General features: G+C 42.3%; 1 protein-coding gene, 1 long non-coding RNA gene and 1 other non-coding gene across 3 annotated transcripts in view; all 3 read right to left on the bottom strand.

Annotated features, from left to right (window-relative positions):
- Positions 1 to 6,339: 6,339 nt before the first annotated feature.
- TRNAE-UUC lies at positions 6,340 to 6,412 on the bottom strand. The gene has a single exon. It is a non-coding gene; the product is annotated as a tRNA-Glu (tRNA).
- Positions 6,413 to 9,229: 2,817 nt separating this feature from the next.
- On the bottom strand, positions 9,230 to 15,421 carry LOC120854574. The gene is made up of 2 exons (XR_005719013.1): positions 11,991 to 15,421; positions 9,230 to 10,686 (listed from the first exon to the last, which is right to left on the bottom strand). It is a non-coding gene; the product is annotated as an uncharacterized LOC120854574 (long non-coding RNA).
- A 416-nt stretch (positions 15,422 to 15,837) lies between these two features.
- LOC120854569 (mitochondrial import inner membrane translocase subunit Tim17-B-like) overlaps positions 15,838 to 16,512 on the bottom strand; it is a 1,214-nt gene continuing 539 nt past the window's right edge. Inside the window, 2 exon segments of the mRNA XM_040228699.1 lie at positions 15,838 to 16,383; positions 16,385 to 16,512. The exon segment at positions 16,385 to 16,512 is cut by the window's right edge and continues 23 nt beyond it. Coding sequence (XP_040084633.1) covers positions 16,138 to 16,383; positions 16,385 to 16,512 — 374 coding nt within the window. The 3' untranslated portion in view covers positions 15,838 to 16,137.

The following is a 16,512-nucleotide window of genomic DNA, read 5'->3' as shown; positions in this document are numbered from 1 at the left end:
AGAAGGGATAATAAGCCCACAGAAGAGCTATTAATCTTAAGCATCAACATCACTGGTATTTTTCCTTCTCTAGAAATAAAATATTAATTGTATTAATATTTTAAATTTGTAAGCAATAAAGAATGTTTTATGTAATGTTTTACTGTAAGCTAATTATGTTTACAGTAGCCTTGAAGAAAAAAGCATGGGTTGAAAATGATCAACTGTTTGCAACCTGAAATTAATATTCAGTGCACTGAGAGAATGTAAAGTTTAAGCAGAAATGAGAGTGAAAGCAATAATTTGAGCAATGCTAGTACCCCACTCTAGTACTCTTGCCTGGAAAATCCCATGGACGGATGAGCCTGGTGGGCTGCAGTCCATGGGGTCGTGAAGAGTCAGACACGGCTTCACTTTCACTTTTCACTTTCATGCATTGGAGAAGGAACTGGCAACCCACTCCAATGTTCTTGCCTGGAGAATCCCAGAGATGGGGGAAGCTGGTGGGAGGCCATCTATGGGGTCACACAGAGTCGGACACAACTGAAGTGACTTAGCAGCAGCAGCAGCAGCCTCTGTGTGACAGAAGAGGTGATCATTTAGAAGGACACACAGGAGCCAAGAAAGGTTAGTGCTGGCTTCTGTGTCACGTTCTCAGAGCCGCTCTTCCATTAAACAGATCTAATCCTTCAGGCTGTAGGGAGCTGCATGGAAGGCAGTTTGGAGGTATACTTAATTATAAAGAAGGAAGGGAAGAAGGCAAATCAGAAGAGTAGAATAAGAGGAGGTGAAGAAAGGAGAAAAAAGATTAAAACAAAATTGCAGATTCTGAGTTAAATCCAACGTGGGCATCAGCATATAACCACAGAAAGATTTTCAAGTTTCCAGATGTAAAGCCTCATGAAATCTGCATATTAAAAAATGCAAAGCAGGGAATTCCCTGGTCGCCTGGTGGTTAGGATTCCAGGCTTTCACTGCCATGGCCCAGGTTCAATCCCTGGTCAGGGAACTGAAATGCCACAAGCCACATGGCAAAAAAAAAAAAAAGTTATTTTTATATTGAAATTCTTGGTATCAGAACTTGGCCTGTAGTTCAGAAAATAGCAGTGTTTAGGGCCACAGGAGGGAGTAGAAGAACATGGTAACAGAATATTATTTTTGATAATTGTACTATATAAGTAAACCATGTAGAAGTTTTCCAATTTGGGGTTTTCATAATAAGAGCTATTATTTACTGAGTGCCTTGTGTACCCGACTCTGTGCTAAACACTATTTGTAATACTCTATTTGATTTGATATTCCCAACAGGTCTACCAGATAACTATAATTACCCTCATTTGTACATGAGAAAACTGAAAATGAGAGAGGGTAAGTTGCTCAAAAAGGAGCAAAAAAAGGTGCTGCATTTGAGACAAAAGAGTCTGAACTGCAGTACGTGGTACAGTCTCAAAAAGTGACAGAATGAGCTTGGTTTGTTTCCAAAGTAAACCATTCAAAATCACAGTAATCCAAGTCTGTGCCCCAGCCACTAATACCAAAGAAGCTGAAGTTGAATGGTTCTGTGAAGACCTACAAGACCTTCTAGAACCAGTGCTGAAAACAGATGTCCTTTTGTCTTTTTCATCATAGGGGACTAGAATGCAAAAGTAGGAAGTCAAGAGATACCTGGAGTAACAGGCAAATTTGGCCTTGGAGCACAAAATGAAGCAGGGCAAAAAAGACTAATAGAGTTTTGCCAAGAGAACACACTGGTCATGGCAAACACCCTCTTCCAACAACACAAGAGAAAACTCTACACATGGACATCACCAGATGGTCAATACCGAAATCAGATTGATTATGTTCTTTGCAGCTGAAGATGGAGAAACTCTATACACTCAGCAAAAACAAGACTGGGAGCTGACTGTGTCTCAGATCATGAACTCCTTATTGCCAAATTCATACTTAAATTGAAGAAAGTAGGGGGAAACCTCTAGGTCATTCAGGTATAACCTAAATCAAATCACGATTATTCAGTGGAAGTGACAAATAGATTCAAGGCATTAGATCTGATAGACAGAGTGCCTGAGGAAGTATGGACAGAGGTTCATAATTTTGTATAGGAGGCAGTGATCAAAATCATCCCCAAGAAAAAGAAATACAAAAAGGCAAAATGGTTGTCTGAAGAGGCCTTACAAATAGCTGAGAAAAGGAGAGAAGTGAAAGGAAAAGGAGAAAAGGAAAGATATATTCATCTGAATGCAGAGTTCCAAAGAATAGCAAGGAGAGATAAGAAAGCCTGTTTAAGTGAACAATGCAAATAAATAGAGGAAAACAACAGAATGGGAAAGACTAGAGATCTCTTCAAGAAAATTAGAGATACCAAGGGAACATTTCATGCAAAGATGGCTCGATAAAGACAGAAATGGTATGGACCTAACAGAAGCAGAAGATATTAAGAAGAGGTGGCAAGAATACACAGAAGAACCATATGAAAAGATCTTAATGACCCATATAACAATGATGGTGTGATCAGTCACCTAGAGCCAGACGTCTTGGAGTGCGAAGTGAAGTGGGTTTGAAAGCATCACTATGAATAAAGCTAGTGGAGGTGATGGAATGCCAGCTGAGCGATTGCAAATCCTAAAAGATGGTGCTGTGAAAGTGCTGCACTCAATATGCCAGCAAATTTGGAAAACTCAGCAGTGGCCACAGGACTAGAAAAGGTCTGTTTTCATTTCAAACCCAAAGAAAGGCAATGCCAAAGAATGTTCAGACTACCACACAATTGCACTTGTCTCACACACTAGCAAAGTAATACTCAAAATTCTCCAAGCCAGGCTTCAACAGTATGTGAACCGAGAACTTCCAGATGTTCAAGCTAGATTTAGAAAATGCAGAGGAACCAGAGATCAAATTGTCAACATCCGTTGGATCACAGAAAAAGCAAGAGAATTCCATGAAAACATCTATTTCTGCTTTATTGATTATGCCAAAGCCTTTAACTCTGTAGATCACAACAAGCTGCGGAAAATTCTTCAAGAGATGGGAATACCAGACCACCTTACCTGCCTCCTAAGAAATCTGTACGCAGGTCAAGAAGCAACAGTTAGAACTGGACATGGAACAACAGACTGGTTCAAAATTGAGAAAGGAGTATGTTAAGGCTGTATATTGTCATCCTGCTCATTTAACTTATATGCAGAGTGGTGGTGGTTTAGTCGCTAAGTCGTGTCTAACTCTTGCAACCCCACGAAGTGTAGCCCACCAGGCTCCTCTGTCCATGGAATTTCTCAGGCAGAAATACTAAAATGGTTTGCCATTTCTTTCTCCAGGGGTATATGCAGAGTAAATCATGCAAAATGCTGGGCTGGATGAAGCACAAGCTGGAATCAAGATTGCCAGGAGAAATATCAATGGTCTCAAATATGCAGATAACACCACCCTTATGGCAGAAAGCAAAGAGGAAATAAAGAGTCTCTTGAGAAGTGCAAAAGAGGAATGAAAAAGCTGACTTAAAACTCAACATTCAAAAAACTAAGATCATGGTATCCGGTCTTATCACTTCATAGCAAATAGATGGGGAAACAATGAAAACAGTGACAGACTTTATTTTCTTGGGCTCCAAAATCACTGCAGATGATGACAACAGCTGAAATTAAAAGACACTTGCTCCTTGGAAGAAAAGCTATGACAAACCTAGACAGTGTATTAAAAAGCAGAAACATTACTTTGCTGACAAAGGTCCATCTAGTCAAAACTATGGGTTTTTTTCAGTAGTCATGTATGGATGTGAGAGCTGGACCATAAAGAAGGCTGAGCACCAAGTAACTGATGCTTTTGAACTGTGGTGTTGGAAATGACTCTTGAGATCCCTTGGGCCATAAAGAGTTCAAACCAGTCAGTCCCAAAGGAAATCAATCCTGAATATTCATTGGAAGGACTGATGCTGAAGCTGAAACTCCAATACTTTGGCCACCTGATGTGAAGAGCTGATTCATTGGAAAATACCTTGATGCTGGGAAAGATTGAAGGTAGGAGAAAGAGACGATAGAGGATGAGATGTTTGGACAGCATCACTGCCTCAGTGGACATGAGTTTGAGCAAGTTCCAGGAGATGGTGAAGGACAGGGAAGCCTAGCGTGCTGCAGTCCATGGGGTCACAGAGTCAGACACAACTGAGCAGCTAAAGAACAAGTTGCTCAAAGATACACAGGAAGAGGCAGAGCTGCTCATCAGTGCCTGTTCCGTGTAACTAGCACTGCTCTCAAAACTGCTCCATCCTAAGCATCATCATCACTGCCAACAGCAACACTTTTGAGCAATTTACATAGAGTACCAGTTTTGATCCCCACTGCAATTACTGTTACTCCCAATTTACAGGAGGAGAAACTGGGGCTCAAAGAGGTTAAATAACTCCCAAGGCTACCTAGGTAGTGGGCTTCCCTGGTAACTCAGCTGGTAGAGAATCTGCCTGCAATGCAGGAGACCCTGGTTCAATTTCTGGGTCAGGAAGATCCCCTGGAGAAGGGACAGTCTACCCACTCCAGTATTCTTAGGCTTCCCTGATGGCTGAGATGGTAAAGAATCCACCTACAATGCAGTAGACCTAGGTTCAATCCCTGGGTTGGGAAAGTCCCCTGGAGGAGAGCATGGCAATCCACTCCAGTATTCTTGCCTGGAGAATCCACATGGGCATAGGAGCCTGACAGGCTACAGTCCATGGGGTCACAAAGAGTCAGACATGACTGAGCGACTAAGCACAGCACACACCTAGCTAGTAAGGTGGTGAAATTGAAATAGAAATGCAAACAAGCTAACTCCATATATTAAACTAGAGCATGCTTCAGTGTTCTATGCATTTCAGAAATATGACTAACAAATGAAAACACTCCTCTACAAATAATACAGAACTACTTTTACAATAAATGTTAGTAAATGGCTGGCTCTGCATTCTGAATGTGAGAATTAGCATGAAAATCAGGTCAAATTCAGTTATAGGTCATTTAATGCAGAGACCTGTTGATTGCGTGTTATTTTTGCTTTCTCATTTTGATGGAAATATGCTGTAATGAGTTAGCTGTAATAAATCACATTAATAGTTTATTGGAGTTAAAAACAAAAGAATTGATGCTTAGTCTTACTATCTTTCTAAAGTAACAGTGAATTAACAAATTAAGAAAAATATTCTAAACATTAAAGGATGTGACTGGAAACTGTTTTCTTCTACAGGATTTCAGGTATATGCATATTTGTAGATGCATACCAGGGCTATTAGGTCCTGAAAACTAATAGGTATATTTGTCTGGCAACAAACAATGAACTTTGAAGAGTTCAACTAATCTCTCCTCCTCTCCTCTTCCACTCTCTTCCTACACTTTAACTTTCATAGTAAACTGGTTAAGTTATAGGTATTTATCTAACAACTGAGAAGTACACTAGAAAAACACATTTTCTAAAACATGCATTAGTCAGGATAACAGACTATGCTAGATTAAAACATGAGCCAGTGACTCAGGAAAGTTTAATCTCTTGCTCACACAGGGTGCTATGTCAGTTAGGCAACTCCCCAGGGCATCTATCCTTTATCTGGGGACTCAGTAATCTAAGCTGCTTCCACTGAATGGCTTTGCTATCTCAGGACATGGCCACAGCGGGAGAGAGAGAGAGGGAAGCTGCAGACACTACTGTCTGAGCCACCAGGGAAGCTCGAAGGATCATATACAGGTCTTAAATGCTTTGGTTGAGAAATACTATGTGTCATTCTACTTACAATTCAGTGGCCATTCTGCTTACAGGCTCATGACTAAGAGGGCCTGGAAAAGTAGCAAGTATGTGCCTACTTGGTAGATTATAAATGTCTCTGATATAGGGCACTGTATTCATGTTTTCTTAATACTGCTACTGCCACTACTATTAACACTAACACTACAACTAATAATAAAACCATATATGTATCACAACTAAAGTTTGTTTTTGTTATTTATCTTTATCAAGAAACAAACTTTTCATTTTTATTAGTCAATTCCACTGAGGTTATTTTGTTTCATTTATTATTATTATTATTATTATTATTATTTTTAATCTTTAACCCGACATAAATCTTTCTACCCTTTGGGATTTCTTTTTGTTCTTTTTGTATTTTCTTGAGCTGGGTATTTTATGTTCAATCTAATAAAAACTTGTTATAAATTTCCCTCCAAATGACACTTTGTCTACTTTTTATAATTCTGATAGTACTACTTTCATTGTGGTTTCATTCTGAATATTATACAATTTTACTCTGACTATCTCTTCAACCAGAGAATTAACTATTTAGGAAAATATCTTGCTAATTTCCAAATGTATAGATTTTCTCTCCTACTGCTTATAGGATCTTAGTTCCCTGACTAGGGATTGAACCTGGGTCACTGCAGTGAAAGTGCCATGTCCTAAACCACTGGACTACCAAGGAATTCCCAGGTAGCTCTCTTTTATTGTTGTTATTGTTAACTTATAATTGTATTACATTGTAATCAACCAGCATGGTTCCACCTATTTGGTAGCAAATGCTTAACTTGTTGAAATTTCTTTGGCCTGTTTTGTTTTTGTGTTACTATGTTTATCTCATTCTCTAAAATAAGGTAAAGAATTACCTAGAGGGTTTTTACAAGATAACATATAGCCAAATGTTTCTCCAGACTGTTGTTCAGTTGCTAAGTCATGTCCAACTCTTTGCAGTCCCATGGATTGCAGCATGCCAGGCTTCCTTGTCCTTCACTATCTCCCAGACTGAAGTTTACACACACATGTCCATTGAGTCGGTGATGCTATCAAACCATATCATCCTCTGCCACCCTCTTTCTCCTTTTGCCTTCAGTCTTTCCCAGCATCAGGATCTTTTCCAATGAATCAGCTCTTCACATCAGGTGGTCAAAGTATTGAAGCTTCACTTTCAGCATCAGTCCTTCCAATGAATATTCAGGACTGATTTCCTTAAGGACTGACTGGGTTGATCTCTCTGCAGTCCAAGGGACTCTCAAGAGTCTTCTCCAGCACCACAATTCTAAGGCATCAGTTCTTAGGTGCTCAGCCTTTTCTATGGTCCAAATCTCATCCATACACAACTACTGGAAAAAACATAGCTTTGACTACTTGGACTTGTCGGCAAAGTGATGTCTTTGCTCTTAATACGCTATCTAGGTTTACCATAGCTTTTCTTCCAAGGAGCAGGCAACTTTCAATTTAATGTAATGGCTACAGTCACCATCTGCAGCGATTTTGGAGCCCAAGAAAATAAAATCTGTCACTGCTTCTACTTTTTCTTCTTCTATTTGCCACGAAATGATGGGACCAGATGCCATGATCTTAGTTTTTGAATGTTAAGTTTTAAGCCAGTTTGTTCACTCTCCTCTTCCACCCTCTTCTAGAGGCTCTTTAATTCCTCTTCACTTTCTCCAGACTATAAGTCATAATTTCCAGGGGCAGGTACAGGCATTATATTTTTACTGCCCATTCATATCCACCACAGCAATGACTCTCACATATACCACTAGTGGAAACCTCTATTCCAACTATTCTGTACTTTTGGAATTTGATGAATTGAGATTGGGGTTGAGAAGATCCCCTGGAGAAGGCCATGGCAACCCACTCCAGTATTTTTGCCTGGAGAATCTCATGGACAGAGGAGCCTTGCAGGCTCTGGTCCACAGGACCGCACAGAGTCGGACATGACTGAAGTGACCTAGCACGCACTCATGCTGCTATGAACAGCACAGGACAGCTAAAGATCTGTATAACAGAAACAAAACCCCAGTTCATCTTCTAAAATGTCGACGGCTCGTGGGAAGGTGTGACATTCACATTACTTTCGCATCTTGTCTCTGTGTACAGTCTTGAGCATTCAGTAAAAGCTTCATAAAATGTCTTAAATGGAATGTGTGAGCATGTGCATTAGTTTCGCATTGCTACTGGAGCAAATCACCACAGACTTAGTGACCCAAAACAACACAAATTTAGTATCTTAGAGTCCTAGTAGTCAGAAGTTCAAAATGGATTTCACCGTGCTAACCAAGGTGTCGGCACGGCTGCATCCATTTCTGGAGGCTTTAGGAGAGACCGGACTCTCTTGCCTTTTCCCGCTTCTAGAGGCTGCCACATTCCTTAGCTTGTGGCTCCCTTCCATTTGCAAAGCCATCAACGACAGGTCTTTCTCACAAAGCCAGTTCTCTTTTTTCTAATGTGTTTGCCTCTGCCTTGCCCACCAGATAATCCAGGATAATCTCCTTATTTTAAAGTCAGCTGGTTAGCAACTTTAGTTCTATCTACAAACTTAATTCCCCTTTCCATGTAACATGATACACTCATAGGTTCTGTGGATTAAGACATGATCATCTTTCAGACGGCATTATTCTGTCTACCACAGTACATAAGACCAAAAAGGAAAAACAAAAAAAACAAGAATAGAGGAGGAAATGACAGTGAATTTTTAAAATGGAGTAGTAACATTTACAACAGTAATAAAATTACAAATATATAAGAATTAGTGCATTAGACTATAAGCATCTGGAACAAAGCAAAAAAAAAAAAAAAAGCTTTATTCAATACTATTGGTTTATTCCAAGAGCACACGCACACACATATAACACAGAGTAATAGTTTGGTTAGCTGATGCCACAGCTGGGATATTACTGTTTATTAATTAGACAAATGAAATAAAAAATGAACAACATGTTTGCTAGTTATTATACTTTTGTAGAAAAAGTTCCTAAATGCCTTTCTTCCTGGAAAAGAATTTTTTTCTTACTGCTTCCATTCCAGCTCACCTCTAACATTTCCGGAAAAGTTCTAGGAGGATGGATAAAAGCCTTAACATTTGCCTCCCAGCTTAATCCATCACAGCGCCAGGATGGATGGTGAGGGACTGTGCAAGTGTACTCTGGAGACAGAGCGCCTCTGGCCTGAATTAGAAGCAAAGGCTGGTCAACATCGCCCCCTTGTGTAGAGAGGCAGAGACATCACTCCCTCTGGCCACCCAATCGGTATGCTGCAGGAAATTTCTTGGCTGAAACTCCATGGAAAATGGCCGTTTGGAGAGTGAAATTCCCCAGAGCTTTTAGAATCAACTCTTTTCATCGTTTTAAGCCTACTTATTGGGAAATCTCTCTAAAATATATTACACATAAGAAATAATCATACTCAGTCAATACTGCATGAAAGAATATAACGGCATAAAATAAATTATTCATTGCCTTGCCTTGTAAAGAGCACTCTGAATGCAATTTTAACTATCCTTTTTGGCTGTGAACCTCAGTCCATTTACTGTTCCATAGAGTAGATAAAACACCAATATTCTTTTGCATGTTTATGACTTTTTTTAAGGTTTTTTTCATCATCGCCGTTTGGGTTTTTTTGCCTCCTCTGTTGCTTATCCGTGGTCACTTTTTTATTTTGAGTTTGTCAGTGTGGCTTCCTTAACAGCTTTCTTTCCTTTTTTATTTGCTGTGGAAATAGTAATTAGGATACCAAACTGGTTAGAATTATAAGTAAAAGGAGGTTAAATAGGCTCTCAATAAAACCCTCTCTTACAAGTAAAATGTGTGAACTTTAAGACAAAGCTAGAGAGACCCTGTACACGGCACCGCCTGTTGCCTCGGATTTCAGGGCTGTTTGGCATCTATTTGAATTCTTAGGAGTTATTTTTACCTCTTCCCTATTTTTTTTTTTTCTGAATAGGTTAGTGTGAAATAGTTGCGCTTTGGCAAGATGGCATATTGTTCTATTTTTCAATGTGTCAAACCCATGAAATGGAATTTCCTGGGAATGAAGAAAAGAAAAGCCATATCCCTTTGAATGCTTATGGCAAATTGATACAAAACCAGGGATGCAACTTAAACATGAATTAATAGGAGAAAACACTTTAAAAGGTGGCTCATCTGTATAGCAAAATACTATGAGATATGAGCTGTGTATACCACATATACATACATCGACTAGAAAATATGTTCATTGTCCTACTGTTTAGTTTCTACACTGATAGAAAAATGTTCCTGTCTTTGGTTCCCCAGGGGACAGTGCTGAGATATATTTCGGAAGGCCCCTTGGGACGGGGCAGCGGACTCTAGCACTAGTCACCCAAGGCTTGTCCCACTCGGTAATGCATTAGCTGCCCCTCATTCCCAGCTCCACTCCTCCAGTCCTTACTCTGCTCCCTTCAATCATCACTACAAGTCATTGCACACAGCCTTTGTCTTGGACTTTGGTTTTGAGAGAAGCCAGGTTTAAAAAAAAAAAAAAAAGACATTGTCAAAGGAGAATATGATGAGCTGCTGCACCCACTTACAACCATGAGGGAAAGACTAAGAGAATGCAAGAAACTGACCCAGAACCATGGCACCAATCTGCTACAGAACCATCTACCTCTAGACATCTTGTTCCATGAAAAGAAGAATCCCCTATTAAGTTGTTGACAATTAGATTTTGTGTTGTTTGCAGCCAAAGTACTTCTTGGGAGTATCTCACTTAGAGCTGAAGGCAGAAGGATCAGCCCTCATGTGGGAAGCCTGGGGGAGTTGGTAACCAGAGTTCCGGCTTGTGGAGAATGCTGGAGACAAAGACAGAGGGAACGAGTCCTGTGGTTTACATTCTTCTGCCAGTGAATTCTTCTTTTTGCCTAAGATAGTTGATGTAGAATTTCTATCACTTGCAAACAAAAGTCCTGCGTCATTTAAGTCTGAGTTTATTCTTGTTCTACAAAAAAAAAAAAAAAGAGTGCATATGTGTGTGAGCATATGTTCATTGAAGCATGGGGAAAACATGAATGGATGTACTGAATGGCTACCAGCAGTTGTTTCTGAGAACTGGAATAGAGGGGAGCAAGAAGGACATGGGCTTTTCAGGTGGTGCTAGTGGTAAAGAACCTGCCTGCCAATGCAGGAGACAAAAGATGCAGTTTCGATCCCTGGGTTGGGAAGATCCCCTGGAGGAGGGCATGGCAACCCACTCTAGTACTCTTTCCTGGAGAACCCAATGGACAGAGGAGCCTGGAGGGCTACAGTCCGCAGGGTTACAAAGAGTCAGACACGACTGAAGCAACTTAGTGTGCAAGAAAGTCTTATGTATAATTTTTACTTTATGAGCTTTTAATGTTTAAACTTGTTATAACCAACTTTATCATTTTTGTACTTTTAAAAGACTAAAAACCACAGAAATTCTGGGATAATGTGTGTGTTGTTTGAGGCTGTTTAGTTTGAGATGTGTGGCAATTGAAAACTAATACACGAGCCATCACAAACCTGAGAATCACTGCTTACAAACCACCCAACAAACCTCAGGCAGACAACCACAAATCCCAAGGCCCGAATAAAAGCAGAAATAAGCACTGAGTAAGGAACTGATGCCGGGAACTTGTATCTAATCAGCCTGTGACCAGGACCCCCTACCCTCCCAAACATATAATTTCCATTACTTCTCCTAAAACCCAACCCAATAAGCCCACAATCTAAGTTACAAACAAACAACCATACAAGTGTGCCTGCCATGCAAATGCAGCTTCAAAGCAAGCTCATCCGTTTACCTCTTCGCTGCCTAGACAGAAAAACCTAGAGCAGCCACAGCTTCCAGAGTCAGTGTCAACAGCCTGAAGAACTAAAGAAAATGGGAGGTGTGCTGGGTTAATCTAAGCACAGGGGCTGACAGGTTGGAGCCAGGTCCAGAGGGGATGGGGTCGTGGGAAAGGGATATTCTAGCTCAGCCACACAAGCCAGCTGGTAGATGGACCAACGCAGAACATAACAGGGACACGACACTCAGGGTTGAGATGGTGCCGGCAACTGGAGCACTGACAGGGGAAAGAAAATCAGGACCAGCAGGACCCAGAGCAGTGGCAGGAGGACACCAGGAACAGAACAAAGGAGAGGATCAGCAAGATCCAGTGTGAGGCTGTGGGGCTGGGAGGCAGCAGCTGACGCGGGCCGAGACCCAGAACTCCAGGTGGGGATACTGAGGCAGAAATCCAGGGATATGAGGAGCAAGAGCTACATACGCATACTTACCACATACTAAGTGCTTTAAACTCACAGGGCACTTAATTCTTCCAAATATCTTGTGAAGGGGAACTTTTACCATCTCCATTTTTGAAAAGAAGAAAGCAAGATTGATAGAAGATACCGATTTGCTCAGTCACATGCTAGTCTATTGGTCAGCTTGGGCTATTGTAAAAGAATACCACAGATCGGGTGATGTAAAGAACAGAAATTTGCTTTCTCAGTCTTCTGGAGTTGCAAAGTCCAAGATCAAGGTGCTGGCAAGCTTGGTTTCTAGTGAAGTCTCTTTTCCTGGTTTGCAGATGGTTGCCTTCCTGCTGTGTCCTCACGTGGCCTTTAATTCAGTACACATGTAGAGAGAGAGCTGATTTATCCCCCTCTTATGAAGACACCAGTCCTGATGGGTTAGGGCCCCACCCTATGACTTCATTTAACCTTAATTACCTTCTTAGAGGCCCTTATCTCTAAATATAGTCACATTGGGCTTTGGGTTACAGCATATGAATCTGGAGGAGACGGGATGGGTAGGGGAGTGGGGAGGGAGTGGGGGAAAAGACACAAATCAGGGGAAAAGATACAAATCAGTGCAAAAGAGCTAGTTAGTAGTGAATACAGACAGTATGACTTCAGAGCATAATACTCTTTTTGTATATTTATATATTATTGAGGTATAACCTAAAAGATTATAGTTCAATGAATTTTGAATAAATGCATATACATTCAAATAACACACAGTCCTAGCAAAAACTAAACAATACATCTTAACCTTGAGACTCCCTCTACCAGACTATCTGATGACAGGAGGTGATGCTACTGGTAGATTTCACAGCAGCCCAGAGTCATCTCTGGCACTGAAGACACAAGGTCCATGAGCAGCAAGACTGGATTATGAACTCCCTTCTACACACACCCACATCCGCATGGGGCTCCCTGACTGGCCAGTCCTCACCCTCTCCTGCTCTGGATTCCAGCAGACTGACCCTCCCGAGGTCTTACTCCCCCTCCCTCTCTGTGTAAGGCAGTGCTTCTGGCATCTTCTCTGTGGCTCCAGCTCCTACCAAATAGTCCCACAGTGGTTTCCACCAGATGACCCTCGTGCCTCCTCTACTTTGGTAAAGAAGCACTTCCTCCCTGTTGAGTTCCAGTTCAGAAGAATCAGTGGCTTTCTGCTGTCTCTAGTCTCTGAGTTATCCTGCCATCCATTGCTTGGCTTCTCTGCTCTTCCATCTCCTATACCAACAGTTACCTGCATTATATTCCACAGATTCAAACACTCAGCATGGTTTCTCTTCTCCTGGTTATGCTTTTATAGTACACTGCTACAGCCCCTCAGAAACTGGGGCAGTTCTAGGCATTGGATGGCACCCATGAACAGACGCTGGAAGATGGAGGACTCATCAGCAGAGATTTCTCCAAGAGAATCTCAGAGATTATGTTTTTGTTCTTGACATGTTGACACTTTGCTGGTCTATCTTGTTAGCAAATCAGCACTTCCCTCCAATTCATTTGTTGCCCGTGGCGCACCTGTTTTTTCAGGTGGACCTGTGCAAGCTGTCGAAACCAGTGATGCTTTTATCACATGGTTCTTTAGCTACTGTCATGACACTATGCAACTAATTGGATTTGTCAAACTGCCACATATTTTCCCCAAAAAAGTGCATGTCTCTATGAAGTGCTTGCAGAGAAAACAGTGATTTTGGAGTGCAAACTCGGATACTCCAACACTGAGAAGCCTTCAACGGCCTGTGGGTATCCCCTTGGATCCTGCCAACCAGCTGGAGTGAGGTCGGGGAGAAGCCTTTGCAGGGGCTTAAAAAAGGCACAATGCCTGGTCAGCTCTAGTTCCAGTTTACGTCAAGCTCTAGCTAACTGTAAAATCCATATTGAGTAGATTCCCAGGACTACCGCAGAAGGAACCCCATCTCTAGTTTGGCTGCAAAACTAAGCCTTGGCTTCCAAGAGAGGAAACACCAGGAGGCAGACTGCACCCACTGGCTCACTGCCCTGTATCTGGGGACTTCTCCAGAGACGCAGTACTTCTGAGTCGAGTCTCCTTTCCTCAGCACCCACCTCCTAAGCGACAGGCTGTTGGCCGGTCCTGATTGCAGGAGTAGAAGTCCTGCTGTCGGGGTGGGGAAGGAAATCAGACAGCTCCCACTTCTCCTTCGCTCTCTACGTGACAGATCACTTCAGCTGGAAGAAGTGTTGCAAAAGGACCTGGAAGCTAGTGGGAGAAATGTGACCCCAAAAAAGAAAGAAAAGAAGAAAGAAGCCTTTAGTCACAGAGCTTTTTATCCTAACCACAGAACAGGCTCATGCCTTCTGCAGGAATAATAAAATCCAAGGCCAGCACTATACTAGCTCCTCTAACAAAAATCAGCTCCCTAAACTGTAACTCCTCAGGGCTTCTGGGTTGGATTTAATTTTCACTGGGTAAAGGAATGCATTAAAAGGAAAGACTGAGTACTCTTATGAAAATCAAAGGAGTAAATAAGCTTGCTGTTCAAACAAGGAAAACATAGGCTGCACCAGCTCTGCCCTGTGGTGGATTCTGCACCTGGTGAACAGATAGCACTGTGTCTGCCCCAGCTGGGCTTTCCCCACAGGGGACCGGCAGCTTCAGAGGTCCAGCAGACTGCCAGGGACGTCTCTCCACCTGGGAAAACAGAGTGAAAAGGAAGGGCTGAAAGAGAGAACTTCATTCCAAAGGAAAAGCACAACAGCTAAAAGTTATTATAAGAGAAGGATCTCAAAGCAGGTGGCAGGAGCTATTTTAAGGGTAAAGAAATATTCTTGGTGGAGAAGTGTTTGGGAAAAAAACACAAATAGTGCATGAATATCATATTGGAGGAAGAAAATGTTCTCTCCAAACTAAAGAGCGGGTATGGAGTCAGTTGTCTTCACATCACATAAGCCCAGTGCATGCCACCTCAGCCTTTCCTCATCTCACCTGACTCCTGTCTTTGGCAACCCTTTCCTCCAAAGGCAGCCAGACTCAGAATTCTCTGAGTGTTCCTCTAAATTATTCATAGGACAGTTCTACCAACTTCCTATCCTCCCCTTCCCAGAAGTATCTGCTATGTAATAATCCAGTGAAAATGAACAATGCTTGGAACAAATAATGAATCATTCCTTGTAAGATTTCAGGAACTTGTAGATATTTCATGCAGGGAGGAATGTCTCTTCAGTTCAGTTCAGTTCAGTCACTCAGTTGTGTCTGATTCTTTGTGACCCCATGAATCGCAGCACGCCAGGCCTTCCTGTCCATCACCAACTCCCGGAGTTAATCCAAACTCATGTCCATCGAGTCGGTGATGCCATCCAGCTATCTCATCCTCTGTCAGCCCCTTCTCCTCCTGCCCTCAATCCCTCCCAGTCTTTTCCAATGAGTCAACTCTTTGCATGAGATGGCAGAAGTATTAGAGTTTCAGCCTCAGCATCAGTCCTTCCAATGAACACCCAGGATTGATCTCCTTTAGGATGGACTGGTTGGATCTCCTTGCAGTCCAAGGGACTCGCAAGAGTCTTCTCCAGCACCTACCCACATCCTAAATGGTACCACGTATAAATATGCTATAAACTTGACCTTTTTTAGGGTATGAGGTCCTGTTTTATGGGAGTGAGAACATTATTTTTTAAATACTGACTTTCAAAAGTTGAGATCACTACTTTCAATTAAAATCTAAAGCAGACCAGAAAAATATTTATGGTGTTATTTCCAACTTGTCTTCTCTTCCTCATATGTGAACTTTATTAGTAGTAAAGATACGGGAAAGTGTCTTCAATAAGCAAAAAATAAAAAAAAAAAACTTTCTAAAATCCTATTTAATCTTGTATTTCTTTCTTTCTTTCTTTTTTTTTTTTTTTTTTCATTTTCAAAACTGGCTTTAAATACTCATCAGAGTGCCATGCAAAGCGATTGGGGTGAGAGCATGTTACATATATGAGTGGGGGTTGGAGTGCCCTGAGAGAAGAGGGACCCATCCATCAGGGCAGCTGGGGTGCCCCATCCCCAACCTGGGATAAGGGAACAGATAGAGGCCCTCTCTGGAGGGTCCCATGGGTCAACTGGGAGCTAGCCCCCCCTTCGAGGTAGATCATCCAGGAGGGGACCAAGAAGGAGCTCTCACAGTGGCGGTGATAGGTGGTCACTTCCTCAGTGGTACTGCTGATAGCTGGGGTAGCCTGGGCCCGGGATACCCTCCTTAGGGGGCAGCTGGCCAGGGTTCTCCAGGAATGGGGGTGCATTGCGGAACTGCTGCGCGGTATAGCAAGTGAGAAGGATGCCAATACCCTCGATGAGGGCCAACAGGATGTCCCTCATCATTGCCGAGCCCACCATGGCCAACGGGCCACTGCGGGCAGCCAGCACAGCCCTGGTCTATGCTCCACTGGTGATGGAAGTTCCAGGGATCTTCCTTGCCCCGAAGCCGCACCAGACCACAGCTGATGGTGGAAAACAGCGCCCCTCTCCGCCCCGCGCCCCCCCCGCCCCCCTCCCCCCCCCCCTGCGGCCGGGGGGGGGGGCGGC

Source organism: Oryx dammah, unplaced genomic scaffold (assembly GCF_014754425.2).
Source record: "Oryx dammah isolate SB20612 unplaced genomic scaffold, SCBI_Odam_1.1 HiC_scaffold_27, whole genome shotgun sequence".
In the NCBI taxonomy this organism is placed as follows: Eukaryota; Metazoa; Chordata; class Mammalia; order Artiodactyla; family Bovidae; genus Oryx; species Oryx dammah.
Note: the sequence above shows the minus strand (reverse complement) of the source record. Positions and strands in the feature narration are given on the sequence as shown.